The sequence below is a fragment of the Rhipicephalus microplus genome, chromosome 1 (assembly GCF_043290135.1).
Source record: "Rhipicephalus microplus isolate Deutch F79 chromosome 1, USDA_Rmic, whole genome shotgun sequence".
Lineage (NCBI taxonomy): Eukaryota > Metazoa > Arthropoda > Arachnida > Ixodida > Ixodidae > Rhipicephalus > Rhipicephalus microplus.
Window position 1 is genome coordinate 115,889,518 of NC_134700.1, and position 26,017 is coordinate 115,915,534.

Sequence of the window (26,017 nt, forward strand, 5' to 3'; positions counted from 1 at the left end):
GTGGTTCCCTACAGACGAACATTGCAGGATGAAGTTGTATCTGTTGTCGGTAGGGTAACGGAAAGTGTTGTCTTCTCAGCGTGTTTAATTTATTACACTGGATTAGAATGTGAAGTACGGTGAGTGCTTCCCCACATCTATCACACAAAAGTGGATCGCCCCCAGACGAAAAAAATTAATGTGTTGCGTGCGTATGTCCTTTTCTTAACCTTGTAAGGACTACTTCAGCGTGGCGTGATTTTGATACTGGCGGTCAATGACCATGTTGCGGCTTCATGACATGCAGTTTATTACCTGTATGTGTGTCCCATGTGCTCTGCCGATAGCCCCTTAGCTTTCGTTTTAGAAAAGGTTTGAAGTCGAGTGCAGAAACTGGTATCGATGCATTGGAAGCGGTTTTGTTGGCGGATCCAGCTAGCTGGTCCATCAGAACGTTGCCTTGTATTTCGCGGTGTCCTGCCACCCAGCAAATTACAACATGCTGCTTAGATGAGTAGACTGTGCATAAGAGCGAATAAAGCTACTCAGACAACGTTTTTGTGCTTTTTAAAAGTTTTCACAGCATTTACTGCGCTTGGGGAATCTGTATATATTATCACCTTCTGTTGTTTTATTTATATAATGTGTTTAACGGCCGCAAGTATCGCATAAGCTTCGCCGATGAAATTCCTTGTATCAATATGCAGAACGCCGACTTCCGAAAAGGATGGGCGGACGACTGCGTACGAGAGAGAAGTGTCGGACTTTCAAGCATGCGTAAAGAATTCAGGACATGTGTATTCCTGTTATAGTTCTAGGAAGTATGTCTGGATATGTGCAACTGGTGCGTCCTTCGTAACCTCCAAGAAAGACATGTCGCAATCTATCGTCTGCCATTGCCATGGTAGCAGGCATACTGCGGGAGCCATCAAATGGTGTTCAAGTGGCACACCAGTTTTCTTCGCTAGGCCCCTCACACGGAGTAAGTAGGGCTGTCTCCTAGAACGCTGTTTCTCAAAAACAGCAAGACTTGGCATGTTATTAATTGTAGAATGTGATGGGTGATTCTTGTCTGTATATGTATTAGGATAATATTTAAAAGACATGTAACATTTCTGTAGGTGGAGCGACCATTTGTTTGATTCCACGTACAGGCTTTCCACGGGGCTAGTGCGAAAAGCCCCCGTAGACAGACGGATGCCTAGATAATGAACATGGTCAAGCATATTAAGGGCAGTAGTTGTCACAGGCTGATATGACATTACCCCATAGTCTAGGCGGGTACGTACTAGGCTTTTATACAAATTCATTAAACACTTCTTGTCGCTTTCACACGTAGTGCGTGACAACACCTTTAGAATGTTCATAGCTTTTATGCACTTGTTTTTTAAATACTTCAAGTGTGGTATGAAGGCTAGCTTGGTGTCCAAGATTAGGCCTTAGAATTTGTGTTCAGTATTAACAGAAAGATGCTGCCCATGGAGCTGAATATCGGGTTCCGATTGGATGCCTCTCTTTCTGGAGAACAAGACACGCGTGCTTTTCTGTGCATTCAGTCGGAACTCGTTTTCTTCTGACCAATTGGATAAAACCAAGCTGAACCTGCCGCTCACACATGGTTTGATTACAAGATTTGAAACCAAGCTGTGCGTCATCGACATATGTACAATAAAACATATTGCGAGGAATAGACAAGTGCAAAGAATTCATTTTAATAATAAAAAGTGCGCAACTAAGTACACCACCTTGCGGCACGCCTGTTTCTTGAACAAATGCTTGGGAAAGAACGATGCCTACTTGAACGCGAAATGTCCGGTTTGACAAGTAACTTTCAATTGTAGTGAACATTCAGCCTCTCACGCCAAAGTGGGATAGGTCTCTTGATATTCCAAAGCGTCATGTTGTATCATATGCCTTTTCGATGTCAAGGAACATAGAAAGAAGGTATTGCTTGTAGACGAAAGCATCTCTGATCTGTGCCTCGATACGAACGAGGTGGTCGGTGGTGAACCTACCCTCTCGAAAACCGCCCTAAAATGGGTCGAACAAATTGTTCGTTTCAACGAAATGTAAAAGCCGGCAGTATATATATATTTTTTTTGAAAACCTTGCACAAGCAGCTTGTAAATGCAATAGGCCTATAACTCGAAACTGAAAAAGGGTCCTTGCCCTCTTTTGAAATGGGAATAATAATAGCCTCTTTTCGGGAAGTAGGGATAGCGCCAGAAAACACGATAGCATTGTACAAACAAAGTAAGGCTTCTTGCATTTCGATTGGCAGGATTTTCAACATAGCGTACACCACTCGATCAGAACGTGGGTTGGAAACACTGTACGAGTTTAGTGATGTCTGGAGCTCAGCCAAGCCGGGAGCCTGGTTGTATGCTTCGTGTTTTGTACAATTAGGTTCTAGTTTCTGCTTCTCAATTCTTGTTTTATGTTTTTGGAAAGCGTCCGCATAGTTGTATGAGCTGGACACCCGTTCGAAGTGTGCGCCGAGGAAGTTCGCCTGATCTTCTAAGCTGTCGCCATGTGTGTTTACGAGTGGGAGTGAGTGTACTCCTCTTCTTGCTACCCTACTAACCATGTTCCACGCTTTAGCCTCCTCTGTATACGAGTTCATCCCTGTTAAAAACTTGTGCTAATTTTTCCTTCTGGCCTGCCAATGCGTTCTCCTGCCTTGCGATTTGATTTTCTTGAAGCTGTCAAGGTTTTCCGCTGTAAGCGAGTTCCACAGTAACCTCCATGCCCTGTTGTGCTTGTTCCGCGCATTTCGACATTCAATGTTCCACCATGGAACGGGTAGCTTGCCGGGCACTCCAGATGTTTGTGGGATGCACTTGGCTGCTGCGTGAGTAAAAAAAGCTGTGAAGTACTGCACAGCTTCATCTATGCCTAACCCACATATGCCAGTCCAACTTAAGTGAGTAATGTTATGAAATTGTTCCTAGTCGGCTCTGTTTACCAGCCATTTGGGAACATGTCGAGGACTTTTATATAATGTTGGTGTACTCAGAACTGAAGGAAAATGGTCACTTCCATATGTATTATTCATGACTTTCCACTGGAGTAGTGGTACAATAAGGAGATGCGATACCGAGGTTTATGGAGGAGCAAGTTTTGTTGGCAAGGTTATGATAAGTTGCCTCTTTTCTATTCAACAGACAAGCATCTGATGAAAAGAAGAATTCAATTCAATGATCTTGTGCATCACAGCGAGAATCACCCCATAGACCGCTATGTGCGTTCAGGTCTCCAAGGACTAGATAAGGTTCAGGTAAATCTTCTGTCAAAGACTTGAATTCGCGTTTTTCAAGACGGTGGTGCGGAGGTATGTACAAAAAGCAGACGGTGATGAGTTTGTTTAGAATAACTTCTCGACCAGCCACCGCCTCGAGGGAAGTTTGAAGGGGTAATTGTGTACATGCTATTCCTTGTTGCGACTCTGGGTCCCGCGGGTCTCAGTTTTGGTAGTGGGCCCCCGTCCTACGACCCACCGTCGAACAAGTCAGATGAGGCGCTCGTAAAAACGACAACAATTTATTTACATGGTTAGTAATTGAGAATTGGAAAGGAGAACGAGAAGTCAAAAACTGTACATGAGAGCTGTTGAACTGTAGAAGTTCAATTATACAAAAGTCTTCCGCTTATATAGCGTCTCGTTGCCAACCCTGGGCTCATTGTCCGCGGCTTTAGCCGATACGGTGCTCCATGGTCTAGGTGCTCTACCCTTTAAGGAAGGGAAAGACACCACGCAATGCATGTGGAGAAGGCACAGTCTACACGATGCCCAAATATGATCACGAACGCACTGCACCGACGTTTCGCGCACGTCACCAAATTTCGCGTGCGTCCGATGATCTTAGATGACCTTGGTTTCCAAGACTCTTCTGGCTGTTGGGTGAGGTTCGAAAAACCGGCTGCCAGTACACGTGTCAAACGTGCCTGACTGTGTTAGGGTAGGACAATGTAGTGGTGTGCCAGCATATCGTCAATATATGTCACCCCATTCAGCCGATCCTATGGAAAAAAGGGGGAAGGAGGAGTAGTCCACTAATCCCTCGTCGTCGAGGTAGGCTCCCGCAAGGGCTGCAGCAGATAGTGCCTTTTCTTTCCCTGTAACCCCGCATTCCATTCCTTGTTTGCTAGAAGCAGGGGCTTAGCTGCGAATATCCAAGGCTCCGCTTTTCCTCGCAAGATGCAACCACAAGCAGTTTGGTTTTATTTTTCAGCCCGAACTGCAAATACCATGGTGGTTCCGATATTTTCAGATCCTCAGTGACCTCAAAAATGGCCCAGCTGCCTCCTTGTCTGCCTTGAAAGTCTTGCTTGCTGCAAACACAGTGGCCTTTCTTGAGTCGAGCTCACAATGTCCTCTCTTGGCTCGTTCGTTTTCATTGCGCGAAGCAGTCCGGAAGCCCTGGTTCAGGTTTTTCCGAGAGCAAATCAACCCGTCTTTACGGCACACCTTTGCTTGAAATGCGTCGAAATATTTTTGTCCCGTTCACAAAGGCCGAAAAACTTCAATAATGACGACGGTCGCAACACCCTTGACTAACTATAACAGCTACATTGCCGGATGATGGCATAAAATCATCTCTATCTTTTAAGAAGACTACAAAGTTACGTAAAACGTTTGTGGTTGTTCGTTTTAATTGTGTCTCTTGTACACACAGCACTCTAGGATTGTGGTCATGGAGGAAGTCTTGTAAGTCATCGAGGTTTCGAAGAAGGCCTCGGATGTTCCACTGTAATATTTTTGTCTGTTTATAAAAAAAAGATGCTGCTGTGTGTACAGTGAGTATCCTGTGTAGGAGTGAATCTGTTAATTCAAGTGGCAGGATGGTCGTCCAGCCCCGTTATTGGCTTTTAATTTTTCTTTGCGCGCTCCAAGGAGCCGCGCTGCTCTTTCGGCACCAAGGGTACTGTTGTATCCATTGCCTCCTCGGAGGCACTCGATGCCCGCACATGCGAGCTGGTGATTCGGATTTTAGGCCTTGCCTGGTGAGGTGAAGCCTTGAGACCAGAGGACCCTGGAGTCTCCGGTCTCGATTCGCTAGGAGGTGGCGTAGACTTAACTACTGCCGCCTTGGCTCTGTGATAGCTCTGTGCTGGTCGAAGGAGAGGCGAGTGCTGGTGCGGCGTTGCCCCCTGACGCGCCGCATTAGCATGTAGAGCCGGGGCCAAAAACGTGTGTTGCCTCTGCCGGGAGCCTTAAGGGTCCAATCACCTGACGTCGGCTCAACCCCCAGGATCCTATTTTCCCCGGACACGGCGCAGCTACGCACGGCTAGGCGTGGGAGGATATAGAACCCCCCCTCCCCCCCATTGCATTAGCTCGGGTCCGTGGTGTCGCTACACACTAAACGCCTGCTTGCGCAGACACCTCTGCGCGGGCAAAGCAATAATGAATGATGAGGCTCAAATGGGCGGAAACTTAGCAGGATGAGCATGATCTATAAAGCAAAATGGGACAAAGCCGATATAAACAACTATTGTGCTATAAGAGTGACATCAGTAGTTTACGGGCTGGTGATGCAAATAGTAAAGGAAAGTCTACAGATATGAGTAGAGAATGAGGAGGTGCAGGGAGAACTACAAGATGGGTTCCACAAACGAAGGAGGTTGGAGGACAATCTGTTTTCATTGATGCAGTGTGTTGGAATAGCGGAAAAAGAACACAGGCCCCTGTGGCTGGCATTTCTAGATATCAAGGGAGCTTACGATAGTGTGACTCAAGAAGACTTGCGGGGAATACTGGACACACTAGATGTGGAAGTTGGAATAACTAATCTTCAAAAGGATATCTATAAAAGTAACAAGGTAGTTATAAAATTGGAAGAACAAGTATCTGAACCTATAGAATTACAACACGGGCTTCGACAGGGATGTTCCTTGTCACCTTTGCTATTTATGCAGTACCTACAGAAACGAGAAGCCAAATTAGAGAGTAGTCGACTCGGCTTCAACCTCTCTTTTGCCAAGCAAGGAAAATATATTGAGCAGTCATTACCAGCCTTGATGTATGCAGATGATATTGTTACGTGATTTCGGCTGACTCAAACAGGGCATAGTGCGACATACCCAAGAAAGGTACCTCAGACTGAGAGTGAAGAAGTGGACGTTGTCGGTGAGCTGCGTTGAGGCTGTGGACTGTCTACTGTTATTTTACACGTAACAGTTTGGTGAAGGTGCTGGGTACTCTTCTTACAATGGAGCTACGCAGTGGACACCTCCTTAAGTCTGCTACCATGGCTCCGGGTGAGAATATGGCTTCGCCACCTATCTCAGCAACGATAGCAATTTGGTACATAGCCCTAACGCAACCCCGTGACCCCGGTACTTTTACTGGAGAGGAAAACGCGAATGTGGACAAGTGGCTCAGTATGTACGAGCGCGTCAGCAAGAAATATGGCTGGGACCCAGCCGTTATGCTTGCGAATGTCATTTTCTATCTTGACAAGACCCCTCGCATTTGGTTTGAGACCCATGAGCACGAAATCACAAGCTGCGAAATGTTTAAACAACAGCTCCACGACCTCTTTTGCAACCAGTTTGGTCAACAGCTTGATACCCGAAAGCAATTGGCCGTACGTACGCAGACGTCCACTGAGCCCTACTTGACTTATATTCAAAACGTCTTAGCATTGTGTCAAAGGGCTGTTCCCAACATGACTGAGGCCGACAAGATTTCGCAAGTTTTAAAAGGAATCGCCGACGATGCGTTCAGCCTGTTGTATTTCTCAACGTAACGACCATCGACACCGTGATCAAAGAGTGCCACCGTCTCGAGCAGGCGAAGAGTCGACGCATTTTGCAGCAGTTCCAGCGCCTCCCCAACACCGCGGCAACGTCGTCTTGCGAAGCCACTCCTTGTCATCCGTCTACGACCGAAGACGTGACGCGAATCGTCCGACTTGAACTCGAGGCCGCTTACCCGGCTGCCAACAAACCGACGTTGCCCGACGCCTCAACGCCAGCTGTTGCCTTGATCCAGGCTGTTGTCCGCCAGGAATCCGCTAACCTTGGTATCCTGTCCACTGCACCTACCCTGGATAATACTGGTCCCTCGATAGCTTCTGTGGACATGAGACATCGCCGTCCGTACTCGATTCGAACCAGGAACCCGTATGAATGGCGAACAGCTGATGATAAGCCAATCTGCTTCCGCTGTGGTCGCGCAGGACACATCGCTCGTTACTGCAGCAGCCAATGGCAATCTATGTCTTCTGGCTCGTACCCCGCTTACAGTAACTCATTCCGTCCACCAAACCACCGTTATCCGACCCGCACTGAGTCTACAGCATTTACTGCCCCTGAGGACTACGACCCCCCTGTCCAGTCGTCACCACCGCCTCAAAGCCGCCCATCTCGTTCAAATACGCGTCGCCGCTCTCCCTCACCATCGTTTACCCGCCGCATGTCCCCGGAAAACTAGGCTGCGCAGCTTCTGGCGGTGAAGCTGCCCTGTAGACCTTACCCCAAAATCCTCTGTTGCCCTTACGTTTGAACCGGAACACCCTAGAAGTATGTGTTTATGGCACACCTGTTGAAGCTTTGATAGATACGGGTGCTCACGCCTGTATTATGAGTTCGCGTTTTTGTCGTCGCAGGGTCCTTACGCCCTCCTTGACCAGTGTCGTCGAAGTTGCAGGTGGCGCAACAGTCCCTGTCGTCGGTATGTGCACAGCTCAGCTTACCGTAGCCGGTCATCAAGTGGTCGTTCTTTTTACCGTGCTTGCAACATGTCCCCACGACCTCATACTAGGCCTCGATTTTCTTGCCACCAATTCTGCTCTGATTGATTGCTCCACTGGTGTGCTCCGCCTAGAACTGCCACAAATCAGTGACGCCCCGTACTAATCTACATGCCGATTACAATGCAGCGACTTTGTTCACCTGTTCTTCAAAACTGTGACGTACGTCGATTTTCTGTGCTCACCAGCTGTGCCCGACGGTGACTATTACGCTACGCCTCTCACCGACGTACTCCTTGCGCCCAATGTTGCAGTGCCCTATATGGTGCTCAGCATCACAGATAACAAAACTTGTCTACCACATGTAAATTTCGGCTACATGAAAGTGCTTCCAAAGGCATTTCCGTGGCCCACCTGTGTCCGTTGCCTGATTCACAAATTGAAGTGCTTGCCTTAGACACCCTTGTTTCACCGCAGCGCACATCACTCGCAACACATTTGGGCAGCCGTCAAATTGTAGACATGATCGCCACTGATCTTCCACCTCCACAAGTTGAAGCCCCACAACATCTTCTCGAGGCCTACCAGGATATTTTCGATTTTGGCGACCTCTAGGGCAGACTTTCTTTGTCCAGCATCGCATACGCACAGGTGATGCCAACCCTGTTCACCGCCATCCCTACAGAGTGTCTGCTTTTGTGCGGAGCATAATTCAGAATGAGGTGAACAAGATGCTAGCGAAGGACAATATTGAACCACCCTCCAGTCCGTGGGCATCCCTGGTGGTATTAGTTAATAAAAGAAGGACGGATCGTGGCGATTTTTTGTGGACTATCGCCACCTTAACAGCATCACCAAGAAAGACGCATACCCTCTGCCCCGCAATGACGACCCCCTTGATTGCCTCCATGGTGCCGCCTGCTTTTCTTCCATCGATCTTCATTCAGGTTATTGGCAGATTGCCGTGGACCCCATGGACCGAGAGAAGACAGCTTCTGTAACACCCGATGGCCTGTACCAATTAAAAGTCATGCCTTTCGGCCTATGTAAGCCCCCGCCACCTTTGAACGAATGATAGACTCCCTGCTCCATGGATTCAAGTGGTCTACGTGTCTTTGTTTTATGGATGGCGTGTTCGTGTTGGCTCCCACTTTTGATGCACACCTTGAAAGACGTCGCGCACCTTGAGAGACGTCGAAAGTTTTTTATGTGTTCCATCTCGCCAGCCTTCAGCTGACTTCATCCAAGTGCCGGTTTGGTCGCCGTCGCAATACAATACTTGGAAACATCGTTGACGCTTACGGCGTACAGCCTGACCCAGAAAAAGTTCGAGCTGTGAAGGACTTTCCTGTGCCAAAAACTGCCAAAGATGTCCGCAGCTTTGTGGGGCTCCGCCCCTATTTTCGGCGGTTCATCAAGAACCTCGCGGAAATCGCTCGGCCCCTAACAGATTTACTCAAACCAGATGATACATTTACCTGGGGTCCCTCGCAAGCAGCAGCATTCTCCGACCTGACCACTTTGTTCACTTCTTCTCCTCTGCTGGCTCACTTGGACCCTACGACACCGACCGAAGTCCGCACCAATGCCAGCGGTTATGGAATAGGCGCTGTGTTGGCTCAGCGATAACGTGGGCAGCATCGCGTGATAGCTTATGCCAGTAGGCTGCTGTTCCCCTCGGAGCGTAATTATTCCATCACAGAGCGCGAATGCCTAGTTCTGGTGTGGGCAGTCGCGAAATTTCGCCCTTACTTATACGGCCGACCATTTATAGTTCTCACCGACCATCACGCTCTTTGCTGGCTCGCCTCCCTCAAAGATCCCACAGGTCGTCTCGTCCGCTGGGCACTCCGCCTCCAGCAGTATTCTTACACCGTAGTGTATAAATCAGGAAAACTGCACAAAGATGTAGATTGTCTGTCACGCTACCCTGTGGCCGACTGCGATCCTACGAGCACTGATTATGTCGGTTGTGTCCTTTCCATCTCCCAGCTGCTTCATCTCGGGGACGAGCAGCGTCGCGATCCGGATATCAGCCCCCTAATACAACAGCTCGAATCTTCGCCGCAAGACGCTTCTGTTCGCATGTTTACCTTAAAGAAACACACCTTATATCGGCGTAATTTACAGCCCAATGGTCACGACCTACTTCTGGTCATACCAAAGCACCTGCGCTCCACAGTTTTACGTGAGCTCCATGACGCGCGAACTGCCGGTCACCTTGGTGTCTCTCGCACATATGACCGTGTGCGCCGCCGCTTCTACTGGTCTGGCCTTTCACGCTCTGTACGTCGTTATGTCAACGCTTTTGAAATTTTCCAGCGTCGCAAAAAGCCGTCGGGACTCCCTTCCGGATATCTTCAGCCCATCGACATCCCATTGGAGCCATTCTTCCGTGTTGGTTTGGACCTTCTCGGTCCCTTCCTGACATCCGCCTCCGGAAACAAGTGGGCCGCGGTGGCTACGGATTACGCGACCCGTTACGCAGTTACGCGAGCCATGCCAACAAGCTGCGCTACAGACGTCGCTGATTTTCTACTACGCGTTCTCATTTTATTGCATGGAGCCCCTCTTCAACTGCTGACAGGCCAAGGTCATACGTTTCTTTCGAAAGTGGTTGACGATATCCTGCGTTCCTGCTCTACCCAACATAAGCTCACGACATCGTACCATCCCCAGACAAACGGGCTTACAGAACGTCTAAACCGCACCCTGACAGATCAAAATACGTCTTGGCTGACCATCGTGATTGGGACCTTGCACTACCTACGTGACGTTCGCATACAATTCCTCCCGGCATGACACTGCTGGGTACTCGCCATTTTAACTTCTGTTTGGACGCGGACCAACATTGCTGTTGGATACCTTCCTGCCAGCCGCTGTGCAGTCTGCTTCTGAATATGCACGCGACGCTATTACCCGAGCTGACCATGCTCGTCAGCTTGCCCGCAGCAGATTAATGGCGTCCCAAGATTCGCCGAAGCATCGTTACGACGAGCGGCATCGCGACGAACACTTTCCGAGAGGTTCCCTTGTTCTTCTTTGGTGCCCTACGCGACATGCAGGGCTTTCAGAAAAACTTCTCTCGCGTTTCACGGGCCCATACCGCGTGCTTAGACGAGTGACCGACACTACATATGAAATTGTACCGGATAATCAATCAACCTCTTCTGCTCTGCTCTTAAGGGACATCGTCCACGTATCAAAGCTTCAACGTTACAACACTGCTCCTGCTGTGGCCCCGTAAACTCGCCGGGTCGGCGCTTTTGCCGCCGGGGGTCGTGTTACGTGATTTCGGCTGACTGAAACAGGGCATAGTGGGACATACCCAAGAAAGGTACCTCAGACTGAGAGTGAAGGAGTGGACGTTGTCGGTGAGTTGCGTTGAGGCTGTAGACTGTCTACTGTTATTTTCCACGTAACAATATAGTAATCATAGCCGACAACAAGGAAGATCTGCAAGAACTGATAGGCATCTGTGATAATGAGGGGGATAGGTTAAATTTGAGGTTCAGCGGAGAAAAAATGGCAATTCTGATTTTAATTACAACAAAATCACTAAGCTCATAGAGGTACTTACGCTAGAACTAGTGGATGAACACTAATATTTGGGCGTATGGATAAATATTGGTACTGAGTATCTAGAGGAGCACGAAGGATACGTAATGACTGAGAGCCCCAGGAATACAGCTGTAATGAAAAATAGGGCACTGTGGAACTATGATAGGTATGACGTTGTCAAAGGAATTCGGAAAGGTGCCATGGTCTCTGGTTTGACGTTAGGCAATGGGATCTTGTGCATGAAGTCAGAGGTTCAAGCAAAGTTTAAAATTAAACAACGTGACATAGGTAGACTCTCTTTGGGAGCACATGGGAACACCCCAAAGCAGGGGGTCATGGAATGAACATCGTTTGAATGCAGGGAAGCTAGCAGCAAAATAGATTTTGAGGAGCGATTGAGAAAAATTGGAGTGGAGCCTTGGGCTAAGAAAGTTTTCAGCTACTTGTACATTGAGAATGTTGATACTAAATGAAGGGAGCAAACTTAAAAATTGTCAATCAAGTATTTAGACAACAGCAGAATACCAAGCCGAAAGGAAACATCAGTTACAAGAAGGTCTAGGAAACAAAAAGGGACATTTGGAAGTTGAAAATGATTACAAAATTATCACTGGAGACCTACCGAACTTTAAAACAGGAAATTTTAAGGGAAACATCTACGATGATTCTCGGAGTAGTTCTCTGCTGCTCGAAGCCAGAACGGGAGTGTTTCACACCAAAACGTACCGAGCAAAATATCAAGACACAGACACGGTATGTAGTGCGTTCGGAGAAGAGGAGGAAACGGCTGAACATTTGATAATGTTCTGTAAAGAGCTCCACCCTATAGTTCAAGACAATGGCGCTGAAGTTTTCAAAGCATCGGGGTTTAGGGACAGTGAAGGCAAAAGAGACGTCAAACGGGTAGAAATAACAAGGAGGAGGCTATCTGATTAGTGGCTAAAATCAAAGCACGAGTGAAATAATATTTTTAAACACATAGTGGTAGTATTTAACTTTATGGCTAGGTGGTGTGAGCCGCCACCCAATCTAAAGGGCACAGCCGGATACATCCACCCATCCATCCACGCGGCGGCTTCGCGAATATTGCGTCATGAGCTCTCCTCAGTTTTTCCTTCCTCCTTGCCGGGCTTTTTCCGCCAACGCGTTGACATGTCGCGAGGGGCAGGGGGAGGCCAGGTTCGGTGGAGGAAAAAACTCTATTCCTGCAACTCTGAATGAAGGCGCGTTTCAACGCCTAAGAATAAATGGGGGAAATGAAATAAAGATCTAAAGAATAAAGAATAAAGACGATGTTTTGACGACATTTGCAGTGTAACATGCAGAGACGGGGCCAATTATTTGACTCTATTGTTCCTCAAGGGAATTTCACCTCGATGTTATGACCGGTTAGTGCCTCCATGGAACTTTAATACACTGATCATATGCTCAACTGCTACTCAGTGACAACTTTATAAATGCTGCGCTTAAATGGAAAGGTCAGGTCATGCTGCGTGGAAGAGCATTATTGCGTTTGACTACAGTCAACCACAGTTTATTTATTTACTTATTTATTTAGTTACAGATTACTGCGGTCGAAAGACTAAGCAGGAGGGCAGAATAAAAAGTGATTCACAACGTAAGGTAAATGAAAAGAAATTTCAAGCAATAAAAGCATGTTAAGGCAATAGAACACAGGATAACATTTGAACAAAATTAAATGGCAGCAAGAAATTGCAAATTTCAACCAGAGAATGCAAATCAAGTACAACGTGAGCTAAGGCACGTTGCCGGGCTAGTTGGTTACAACGTGAGACAGTCTGAGATCTTGAGTTGTACAGTTAAAAACGGAAAGATACATAGTTATTGAAGTCAGGATTTTTATTATCACAGAATGCTTCAAAAGGTAACGCGTTCCAATCATTGGTCATCCGAGGATAGAACGAGTTCATGAAAAGATTAGTACGTGCGAAGTGAGGTTCAAGAGTGTAACTGTGAGTATGTCGAGTTCGTCTTGAGATTCGATTTGTTATATAGGTTTCTGGATAAATGTTAAAATTACGGAAATAAAGTGAGTGTAGAAATTTCAGCCTGGCAACAGCTCTTCGGTATTGTAAAGTAGGGATGTCATTAATGGCCATGATCGTTGTTGGCGAGTCATTTCTGTGGTAGGCATTAAAGATAAAGTGAACCGCCTTTCGCTGCACAATCTCAAGCTTCTTAACATCTTTCTTTATATGTTGGTTCCAAACGAAACTCGCATAATCTAACTTTGGTCTTATAAAAGTATTGTAGGCCAAAATGTTGATTTCTAAGGGCGCTGTTCTTGATTTGTGTCTCAAAAAGCGAAGCTTTCTAGAAGCAGATGAGCATGTTTTATTAATGTGGCTTCACCATTTTAGGTGGCTTGTAATTGTGACGCCCAAATATTTATATTCCTTAACCTCAGCCAATGGACTGTTGTTGAGAGATTACGTATAATTAAAACGGTGTTTCTTATTTGTTATATGCATGACAACTGATTTATCGCTACTTAATTTCATTGAGCAATCTTCATATCACTTACAAATGGCCCAAAGGTTGCATTGCAGGCATTTCTGGTCATTCGGAGCAGTAATCGTTTTAAAAAGTATGCAGTCAACTGCAAAAAGCTTTATGTGGACTTGTGATGTGTATATTGATTTAACAATGTCATTTATATACAATAGAAAAAGAATAGGTTCAAAACACTACCTTGAGGAACTCCGGATGATACTGGTAGAATACCAGACATGCAGTCATTTACTTTAACATACTGCTTGTGATTGTGAAGGTAAGAACGGATCCAGTCAATGAGGTTAACAGGTAGACCTAGAATGTGTAATTTAGAAATCAGTTTGCTATGCGTGACAAGATCGAAGGCTTTACTAAAATCTAAAAATAGCATCAATTTGATCACCCGTATCAAGCGACGACGTAAACTCATAAATTGTTGTAATTACCTGCGTTGTGGTCGATAATTTTTCCTAAAGCCGTGCTGTAATGGCGACAGCAGGCGGTTTTCTTCAAGAAATGTTGTGATGTAATGTGTGACTATGTGTTATAATAGCTTACATGACGCACACGTTAAGGAAATAGGCCTGTAGTTTGCAATGTTTAAACTATCCCTTTTCTTAAGCACCGGTACTACACGTGCTATGCGCCAGTCATCAGGAATGAAGGAATTTTCGAAGGGGAGGCGAAAAACGTTTGTTAAAAGTTTTGGCATAGTTGAAACCATGCCAAAAATTGCGGTGATGGTACATCCGTCTTACCTAGCTCGTTTTCTAGGCCACCAATGGTTTTGCAGGGAATATATAGCTATGATACAATACTTTTTTGCGGAAAGACTAAGAGAATATAGGGAAAATACTAATCGCGAAACTCGAAAGTGTCAGTCAGGAAAGCACTTTCGCTACAACTAGGAAACACGTGTGCAGGATAAAATAACACACCCACAGGAACAATCCCGTTGTCCTTCTTTCTGTGCATGAAGTTACTAAACAGTTCTTGAAATAACTGCGTATTTCTGCGTGATAATATCTCTATAAAGCAAAAATCATTGTCGGTTCTTTTTTTGGTAGCACTGCACCGAAACAGTTGGAAAGGATATTAATACACATCGAAAGTTGCTGTCTGATCATTCAAGTGAAAAAAAAAAACTGAAAATGTCACGCAACCAATACTCACGCTGAAAGTGCACCGGCTGTTGATTGACATTGAACAATGTGGTCATCTGCGTATCACCACCCTGCTCATCTACGTCGAAGTCCAGTTGCAATGGAGAGGCAGACACCGGCTTGTGTGAATCCAGTTCCCGTTCGGTATACTTGGTCTCAGGAATGTCTTCACTGCTAGCCGCTTCATCAAACCTACAACAACAACAAAGACGTCTTTCAAATTGAAATAGTGTTTCTGATGTGCATATTCAAGTTTCGATTTGCAATTCTTCCTCGTGTGCCACCTTAATCCACCATGAGAGTAGTGTTTTTGGTCAAAATTCAAGCATACAACACAAGTCTGGCTTTTTGCGGTGGCCTTTGAACATTGGCAATAACTTGCATGTGGCCAAAAAAAAAAGTCACGCTACACAGCTTTTTTCACAATAAAATTACTGAATCCTCTGTATACGTATATTTGAGGCAGCCTGCGCCTAACGCTCTTCAATTAGAATTGAACCTGTTATACCAACTTGCCTCTAAAACAACATAGAAGAAAACAACCGCTAGGCCTGCATCAAATGCGCAGCACAAGTCACAGTAAAAGCTCAATGAGCAGCCTCTAGAAGCCTTTTTAAATACTCCTTGGTTAACTGTTATAAGCAAACTGGCAGGTCATCTCCCTACGCCATAAATGATTATTGTTGTGCAGGCATTTACTCTGCCATTCTTCGTCATTCATCGGTGAAGCGTAATAGCCGTTACACACATGCAAGGAATTTCCTGCAACTTTTTTGTGCTGTGGTGACGACGATGAAGTATTATGCGTATATTCGTATTGTAATAGGTTGTTCCACTCCACGATACACTGTACAATTACGCAATTTGCATTGTGGGAAGCCTGGCTATTAACTTTCAGTTCGAAACGCTTTATTACGTGCATAATAGCTATTTCATTCCCTACATGAAGGCTGCCTAAGGTCGGTTTGACGCTGAGTTCCAAGCCCCGCCCAGCCGCGGTGGTCTAGTGGCTGAGGTACTCGGCTGCTGACCCGCAGGCCGCGGAGTCCAATCCCGGTGGCAGCGGCTGCATTTTCGATGGAGGTGAAAAAGCTGAAGTCCCGTGTGCTCAGAATTGGGTGCACGCTTATGAACCCTAGGTGGCCGAAATTTCCGGAGCCCTCGACTACGGCGCCTCATATAATCATATGATGCTTTTTGGACGTAATACCCCACATATCAATCAATAAAATTATCAGTTCCACGCACGGGCATAGCTCACTGGTAAAATACTAGGCTGGCACGCAGGAGATCCGGTTTGAAATGCCATTCTTTTCTTGGTGTTTTTCGTTTTTTTTTTCGCTTTGCGCTATAGTGGATACAGACACCTGCGGCGGCGGGTGACAGCTACGGCGCATGCGACCCAATTTTTGATGTAAAGCAGCTTTCGCTGTAAAATATGCAATATGTAATGCACAAACTGCTAATGCAGAACACTTGTGTATGACTGTGGTCGCGCGGACATTGTATATATGTCATTTAGCTCTTAATTACCATTTTCTTGTTACCTAAATGTTCCACTAATGATAAAAATCACACTGTCACACTTTTTCAAACATTTCATTCTACTTTTCTCATATGTTTCTAAGAAACAAAATACTGCATCTATCGCTTTTCCTTCTTTATGTGAGCAAAGCATGCAGCTAGGTTTAACTGCAAAAGAGTTGACTGACACCGTAGACGCATGCAGAAAGCATTGTATGAAATGCATGTTCACACTCACATGTCAGCGTAGAAGCGTTGTGTGATGATGCCTGATCGCCCTGTACCAATGTAACGCTGCAGCGCACTCAACATCACTGCAAGCAAGCGTAAAGCCTCACCTTAGAACAATGAAGAAAAGCACCGGAAACAAATGAAGCCTCCAGCACATATCACTTGCCGTTATATCCCAGGTTGTGCCGCTATGCGTTAAACACACCGCCTGTACCACTGCGATGGTTCCACTCAAAACTTGATTAAAAGGCTATCCTCTGAAACATTTAGTAAAATATACTTCACAATAAGCCACACCCACGTTTTTCTTTTTGGGGCAACAAGCAGCATTAGTTTTTCGGCGAAAGAATTCCTAACCGTTGCTGCTGGAAGACCCGAGCGGCTGGTAAGAAGTTAAAGATAATGAAAAGTGTGTGTGATGCGTTCTTAATCGAGACACTCAATAAAACAATTGCGCAAAGGCTTGCTTTCCGAGGTAAGCACAGCGTTTTGCCTGCAATAGAAGACTTGCTTCTGCACTGCGTCTCAAAGTATAGACTGAAGGAAAGAGCAGTGCATAATTCCGAAGAATATTCTCGTGCAACCACTCATCATCGCAAGGTAGAAAGGAATGCCAAATAAAACGGCTAAATAAGGCCCACAGGCGATGGATTCAGTACCTCAACAAGGGTATACGAAAGAAGAATCGCACTGGAGAATATTCTGCCAGACTTCGATGTCTTCTGCAAAAGGAGGATTCTCATGCTGTCATACACGATTACGACAGTTGAATGAATATATTATTTTTCGGCTGATTGTGCTGATATTCAGATAGGCAAATGTCCAAAGCTGAGCGTTCAATGGTATTATGGCTCCATCTTCATCGATAGAAGATTGTTAGCGTCCCCCAGAAAAAGTTGGTATAATGAAAAAAAAAAGATCTTTGAATTCATTTCCCCCAAAAATAAAAACTTTGCTACCAACTGAATACTCCTACCTAGTTATTTACTTAGTAAAATTTTGGTGGCCTAATGCTTCCCAATGGTGTGTTATTTTGACCTTACGACAGGTTAGTGCCAGCGTGAAACCGCATTACACTGATCATATTTCCCAACTCTCACAGTGACAATGTAGTTAATTTTGGAGTTAACAAAAAAGGACGGTCTGGATGTGTTGCCTTTTAGTGGATAAACGAATTTGACTGAATTTCAAATGTACAGTTGACAGTTGCAAACATGACGAATGTAACACTGATGTAACTCAGATCTGTCTATGTCCAATGCCCATGTGGGGAAATCGCAGCTGATATATGAAATATATTTTTGGGAGGCATAAGAAGAGATTGCACCTAAACTTTTTTTTTCACAAAAACTGAAAGTGCCTGTCAGGGAAGCAATTTCGCAAAAGTGACACAAAGCACATTTGCACAACAAAGAAGGCACCATCACACAAACTGTCCTTGGGTCTTCCTGTACATGCCATCGCTACACTTTTCTTGAAATTAGTCAAATATCATGCATACTTGTCAATGCTGGGAACCACCGACTCCAAACAAGTTACAAGAGCAACACTGTTCATTGAAAGTAATGTTTAGAAAATGTAGTGGTAAAAACACCACAGTTGAGGCAACAAATACTCACGCTTAAAGTACACCAGGTTTTGACTGACGCTGAACAATATAAGTATCTGTGTGTCACCACCTTGCTCAACTATGTAGAATTCCAACTGCGAGGGAGACGCAGGCACTGATATGTGCGGATCCGCTTCCCGTTTGGCGTCCTTGGTCTCACGAATGCCTTCACCGCTAGTCTCATTATGAAACCTACAATAACAACAAAAAACACATTCTTGAAACCAATGTGATGTCCTCAACTTGTCAGCGTTGCGGTTGCAGAGCTGAAATTGAAGATGCCGCGAGTGCTATTGTTTGCAGTGAGTGCGAATTCTGTTTTCATGCTTCGGTATGTTCAGGCATGAGTGAACAGGAGTATGCTGAAAAGAAAAAGTCGTTTAAGAAAAGAGCATGGAAGTGTGAGGCCTGCAGGCCGGGGGCATCCAAGAGTACCACATGGCCCGCTGATCAAATAGGAGATGCTCAGCTTAAGATTACGATCATGGACATAGACAAGAAATTAACTTCTCTCCTCACTTTGAATGAAAAGGTAGAGGGAATAGACAGGTCAATTCAGTTGCTGTCGGATCACTTTGATAAAATTCAAGAACGCTTGAGTGGGCATGACAGGGAAATAAAAAACATAAAATGCAAGATCGACAAACTTGAAAAGGAGGATCCAGCTAAGGGTCTCGCCCAGCTTCAGATTGATTTTGATGACCTCGAGTGGCGCAGCCGACGTCTAAATGTGGAGATACATGGAATTCCTGAGACTGCAGGTGAAAATCTTTTAAACAAGGTAAATGATCTTGCGAAAACCTTGAGTTTGACGGAACTTGCTCCGGCGGATATTTCCGCTATTCACAGGATGGCATCGAGGCCAGGTAGAGAGCGTGGAGTGATCCTTCGCTTTGTCCACCAGGACCTTCGAAATATGTGGTTAGAAAAAAGAAAATCCTTGAGGCAGGAACAAGAAAATGTCTACATAACTGAGAATATGACCAAGCGTTCCCGGGCTCTTTTATTAGCAGCTAAAACCTGGGCTAGGAGAGTTGGCTATGACTTTGCATGGCATTCCAATGGGAAGGTCTTGGTGCGTAGGAAGAGTGGAGAACGTGCGCAGGTCATCAGGTGTGAGGATGACTTGTCAGCGTTGAGCAATTGATGTTGGTTTATTGTGCTGTTTCTTGGTATCTCTTTTTTTTTGTTTTTACTGCTCTGTAAAATGGATGACCTCGGATATATCGCCCTTCGTGAGTTAGCGAAGCGGTTTGGAAACGTACAAAGAGGTTTTCTCCGATGCTTCCATTTAAATGTACAATCATTGGGAAACAAAGTAAATGACCTCGAGTGTCTGTGTAATCACATGAAAGGTTGTTTTGATGTTGTTATGCTAACGGAAACCTGGAAATCGGATATTTCAGAAGAATTTGAACTACCTCATATGAAAACGTTCTCTGTTTTTCGGCCAAGTCGTCGAGGAGGTGGTGTCACTATGCTACTTGAAAATTCTTTACCAGCCGTATTGCTCGAAAAGTTTACTTCAGTTACTGCTCATTACGAAATGTTATGTGTTCAGTTTCAAGATGTCATAGTTGCTGTGTGTTACCGGCCACCTGATGGTGACTTGTCTGATTTTTTTGCATTTTTAGATGTTTTCTTAACATTTGTAAATCAACATCAATACACTGTTATATTGGGTGGTGATTTCAATATTGACATGGGGCATGAAAGCACGAGAAAGTGTGACTTTGAAACTATTATTGCATGCAACGGTTGCGAAAACATTATAAATAGATCCACTAGAATTAGTCTGTCTTCGGAGACCACCATAGACTTATTTATCACAAACTGTGATCTGTCGTGTGTTACCTGTGCTGTCCTTACGTATCCTATTAGTGATCACATGGCGATATGTTGTTCTGTAAAAACAGCTGTACCTACGTTAATTCAGAATGACATTCCTTATAGTTATCAGCATGTCTCGCCAGCTGCTTTAGATGCTTTCCGTTTAGAGATTGGCACTTTGCATTGGGACAATGTTTTTTACTCAAATGATGCAAACTCAGCCTATGACGCTTTTTTAGAATCGTTTATTTGTATATACAGAAAACACTTCCCTTATAAACAGCGAAAAAAACGTAAAGGTTGTCGGAAACCTTGGATGACACGTGAACTCTTACGTAAAATAGACAGAAAAAACAGATTATTCCGGAAATTCATACGTACGCGCGACGAGGCGGACCTAATTGCTTTCAAGCAGTTCCGAAATGCCTTAAGTAAAGAAATGAAGAAATCAAAGGAGCTGTATCATATACAAGCATTTACTGTGTGTTCAAAACGAGCAGATGTTTTATGGAATAGAATAAACTCTTTGATGGGCCGAAATTCGAAAACAGAAGAAATTAAGGAGGTACTCCATGACGGAAACTTGGTCAGTGGAGAGGCTATGGTCAATGTTTTTAATGATTACTTCGTTTACAGAGACTTTAGCGACAGATCAACCGCTACTTGCCGAACTCTGGGTCCAGAAATTGCAAACACGTTTTTCTTAGCAGGTACTGTCGAACCAGAAGTCCGCACAGTATTTCTCGGCTTAAAAAACAGTCGCAGCTGCGATGCTGATGGCATACAAATAAAACCAGTGAAATATGTTATCGATCAGATCAGTCCAGCACTAACACACATATTCAATCTCTGTATTTCGACAGGGGTTTTTCCTTCGAAAATGCAAACGGCACGCGTAATAGCTCTCTACAAAAAGGGGAACAAGCATAACGTTGCAAATTATCGACCGATATCTATTCTCCCCGTATTTTCTAAAGGTTTCGAAAAAATTATTTTTAGTCGCTTATCCTGTTTTTGCGCCAAATATGTCCTAACAAAATCACAATATGGCTTCCAAAAACATAAGTCTACAGAACTCGCCCTACTGGATCAAAAAGAATATATTCTACAACAATTTGAACAAAAAAATAAAGTGGTCGGAATTTTTGTGGATTTCACACAAGCATTTGACTACATTCACCACGGCATTTTATTTGAAAAATTAAACCATTATGGCATTGGCGGGCTCCCACTCATGTTACTTAAAAGCTATCTGGCGCATAGATGTCAATTTGTTTCGATAAATGATTTAGTATCAGATAAGAAAAATATAATTTCAGGGGTACCACAAGGGAGCATTCTTGGCCCTTTATTATTCACTTTATATATTAATGACATAGTCCATATCTCCCCAGAAGTTAAGTTTATTTTCTATGCAGATGACACGAGTATATTTGTCACCTCATCATCAGATGTTATTCTTTCTAATAAAGCTAATGACGTCTTACAGAAGTTAGACAACTGGACAAGTAACAATAAGTTAAAAATAAATGCAACTAAAACAAAAGCGGTAGTTTTTCATTCGAAAGGTCAACAAGTGACTTTGAAGAATAATATTGTATTTAGAGGCTCAGATATAGAAATAGTGAAGTCAGTGAAAGTACTTGGGGTACATTTCTCCAGTTCTTTGCAATGGGATGACCACGTAAATAATATTCAAATAAAATTAGGCCGGATAACTGGAATACTCAGCCGTATCCGGTACCTCATCCCAAATTCGGTGAAGTTATTGATATACAAATCGCTGTTTAGTTCTTATCTTAACTATTGCTATTTGGTTTGGGGAACAACTACAGAAACAAACTTAACAAAATTACTGAGAATACAGAAGAAAATACTGAGGCTGATAGACAACGCTACAGCTCTAGCACCTAGTGACCCACTGTTTAAAAAATATAAGATAATCAAAGTGAATGACCTATATCAATACAGACTACTACGAGAGTACTGCCTTAGCTGCAAACGCGCAAACTTTTTGTTTACGGAAATGGCGAATCTTTGCTTAAAGGAAAAGGCGTACGTAACAAGAAATACAGAAATGTGGAACGTTCCGTACTTTCGCACTAATTATGGTTTTCAGATGCTTCGATGTGCTCTACCGCGAATTCTGAATACTTATATTAGCAAAGGTATAGATGTGTCTCATTTAAGTGTCGCAGAATTAGCGGCTCTTTTTGTTCTATAAACTATGTAGCAAACTATGTTATATGTTCTATAAACTATGTATTTATTCAGGTGCAGAAGATTGCTGCAAGTTTCTTTGTTGTGTAAGCTATGTATCAACTACGTTTTCAGGTTTCCTTCCTTTGTGGCATGATCTTTACGTAAAACAATGTGAAAGTGTATGATATTGTGATGTCCTTCATCTGCTGTCATTGTTCACAAAGGGGGCGGAGGATCCCTCAAGCCGTCATTACGGCTTTTCCCTCCGCCTCCTGTTACACTGTACTGTGACGAAGCAAATAAAGCAATCAATCAAGCAATCAATGTTCATCAGCTGCGCAAACCTTTTTTTTTATTTGCATTTGCCCATGACATGTAACTTTATTCTTCAAAAACAGTAACTTTTTTTGCCAAAAAGCAATACTGGTGTGACTTTCTGCGATGATCATTATACATTGAGAATGACTTTTATATGGCCATAAATGAATCACCATTCGTAGTTTTGTCCAAACAAAAATTATTGTAGGCTCTGTAGCTGTATCATTCAGTCTACATCTGCTTATTTTGTTTTCTTCAAATTAAACCTGTTATCTCAAGAAGGCACCAAAATATATTAAAAAGAAATAATTGTTTTATACAACCGTCACTTTTATAAATTCACAATGTACAAAATTTTTAGAATACGAAAATTTTTCTTTCATATGAAAGATATGCATGAGCAGTGTGCTCACACTCTTTAAGCTTCTGGGCCGGAAAAGTGTATTTATATATTTTATACATCCCATTCACAAAATCTGCAAGCTTTCCTTTTTTTCGCAGATTAAAATATATATCTATAGCAATCCTTTTTTTCCGTGGTTAGCCCTGACGAAGGGAATTTTAAACTGCGCTAAATCTTGCTGCTCTAGTTCACACACAATCTTGTGATTTGCCTTTAAGTTTCATTTTTAGCAAATGTTAGCAGTACATGCAGGCCAATTTTTTTTCAATAACATTGTTTCGAAATTTCTTCAGCTGCAGTTCGCAGATCTTGTAAAAAAATATAGTCAATACCTCTGCCATAGGAATGGCTATAATAGGAAAGTTGAACTTGTTCATACAGAAGCACTTCAATATTTGCTGTAGACTGATATAAGGGAGCTTGCGGCATACACACCGTACCGTGGAGCTTCCTAATCTAACTGCAGCGCCAGAACGCAAAGCTTTGCGGATGAAAAAAGAAACATTAATACGGTGATCGTGAAAACAAGGAGTTTTCGACTAGGGGGTTCAAAAATAGCCCAACACAAGCCCTTGTGGTTCGGTCGCTGCCACTGCGCATGCGTCGTAACGCGAGTCGCTGTTCTTGTTAGTGGCCCACCCATGGAAAATCCGAAATAGCAACCGCGTGTGCAGCTCACTTGCGGCCCGCAAACACTAGTTTCGAGGCTACAGTGTCGCTGCGAATGTCCGTATCGGTTTGCAGGGGAGCAAACGCATTTACAAAACTCATATGGCGCCCGCTATGTCGGCGACGCCCACAGTGTCCGCAAACGTTATTCTAAATCTCCGTATAAGCGTTAGCAGGCGTTGCAGGTGCCATACAAGTTTCGAAATAACGTGCCCCCCCCCCCCCTCGGTTCCTCTTCGCAAACCCAAATGCACAATGGTAGCTACACCACATTGTCGACACCAGCGCTTTGCGGGCCTCCCAGGCCACACGCGCCGCATGCTTCTTCGGATTTTTTTGCGGGCGGACCACGAGCGCAAAAATCAGCTCGCATTACGACACTTTCCCAAATGGAACGCGAAGCGCGCGTCTCCCATCCTGCAGGAGTTGGCGGATCGTAGCTGAGCTGCATGGGTGACGCGTGCGCGCGTCTGTTTTCGGCGTGCCCCTTGCGGCAAAAGTTAGCGAACTGGAAACGGAGCAGGGCGAGGAACGCAGCTCCCTCTGTTAAGTGTGCAGTGTCTATGTCTCTCGGTGTTTGACAGCTATGGCACCATGAAACATTAACGCACAAACGTTAATGCTTGATGATACATCTACACTCAGATGAATAAAGTACATGATAAATCCAAACCTAACAAACCTGCACTACTATAGATGCTGGTAATAGCTGCAGTCCGTTCGCATGCGAATTGGTTTCAGTTAAGAAAAGCGCACCCAACATGCACGATTTTGCTCGAGAATTCAAGGCATTTTTGAACATGGTTTGATTAGAAAGAGCTAGGGCTTGAAGGTAATGGAGTGTATCTTAGTAATTTGCGATTCGCTACTGCCGTCATGAGTAACTCAGATGATGAATTACTGCTCATTATTACTGAACAGGACACGGAAAGGAAACCAGTAGGTCTGAAAATAATATGCATCAAACTAAAATAATGTATAATAGCGTTAAGAGAAAACAGCGCTTTGCGATAGGTGTTGAGATGCTGAAACTTGTAAAAAATAGGCTATTATAGATCTAATCGAAAGCTATGAAAAGCCTCGTCATTCTCACGAGTGCGCCAGCACAGGTAAAATAAATGAAATCATTGCTGTGCTCTTCTACCAGTGTCATTAAAACAGCAATCCGCCAGCGGTTCAAGCTCGCGTGCAGTCCGAGCACCATCCAGTAATGATTCCACTTCTTTTTTGGGAAGCAACGATTGATTGATTAATTGATCAAGTTATTGATTGATTTGTGGGGTTTAACGTCCCAAAACCACCATATTATGAGAGACGCCGTAGTGGAGGGCTCCGGAAATTTCGACCACCTGGGGTTCTGTAGCACGCACCCAAATTTGAGCACACGGGCCTACAACATTTCCGCTTCCATCGGAAATGCAGCCCCCGCAGCCGGGATTCGAACCCACGACCTGCGGTTCAGCAGCCGAGTACCTTAGCCACTAGACCACCACGGCGGGGCTTTTTGGGAAGCAACGAGTTATTACTAATAGGAAGAACACTGGTAGCAGCTTTATGGAAGCAGTGATATATAAATTTTGCAAAAAAGGCACGGTCATGCTGAAACTACATGACAGGAAATGCGACGCAAATGGCACGAAACCATGCCCTATATTTGGTGAATACATGGTTGATATTGTCGTTCTCCTCTTTTTAGAACACAGGAAAATTCTTAAGACACCTATATTATTTTGTTTGTGGACGCGAAGGCATCGATGGGTCACAGATATCTTGTCCACGACTGGTCATCAGCATGTCAGGAGCAGCCATCACATATGCATAAATACAAGAAGTCGAAGCGCAGTTCTTGCTTTGTCAAGAATGCTTAATAACATGAACGCGCGTATTGCCCAGGCGGAGCTTTGCCATGGTTGTTTTCGTCTCGAAAACCGCTGTTGTTCAGCACCGAGGCACAGTAACCGCTGTGATCGCAAATTGCCAAAAACCACTCTCACCGTTGACGCCGATGGCTACACTGTTACACAAAGTGATCTTTAGCGAGATTGTATCAGCAGTAGTAGGAGGAGGAGGATTAAACATTTATTCAAATGGTAGGCAACCGAAAAACTGCACCATCTCTCGCTAAAGGGACACCATGAGGCGATCTGAAGCAGCGCGGACAGTGCACATCCCCTTTGCATCGGTTTGACTACGTGTTCCCGTGTTTGCTTGCGGACATTTGCATTTGGGCACGTCGAAGCCGCGTTTCATTCGTAGTAGTTTCCCGCCAACGTGATGGGGGGGGGGGGGGGGGTTGACTACGGCGCAGCACTCAAGC

General features: G+C 44.5%; 1 protein-coding gene across 1 annotated transcript in view; it reads right to left on the minus strand.

Moving 5' to 3' along the window:
• Positions 1 to 26,017, minus strand: part of LOC119178666 (uncharacterized) — a 39,237-nt gene that overhangs the window by 11,745 nt on the left and 1,475 nt on the right. The window contains exons 2-5 of the mRNA XM_075866998.1: positions 18,289 to 18,470; positions 16,677 to 16,752; positions 14,925 to 15,106; positions 13,950 to 14,066 (exon numbers count right to left, since the gene is read on the minus strand). Of these exons, the coding sequence (XP_075723113.1) occupies positions 13,950 to 14,066; positions 14,925 to 15,106; positions 16,677 to 16,752; positions 18,289 to 18,470 (557 nt within the window). The remainder of the gene's footprint in view (positions 1 to 13,949; positions 14,067 to 14,924; positions 15,107 to 16,676; positions 16,753 to 18,288; positions 18,471 to 26,017) is intronic.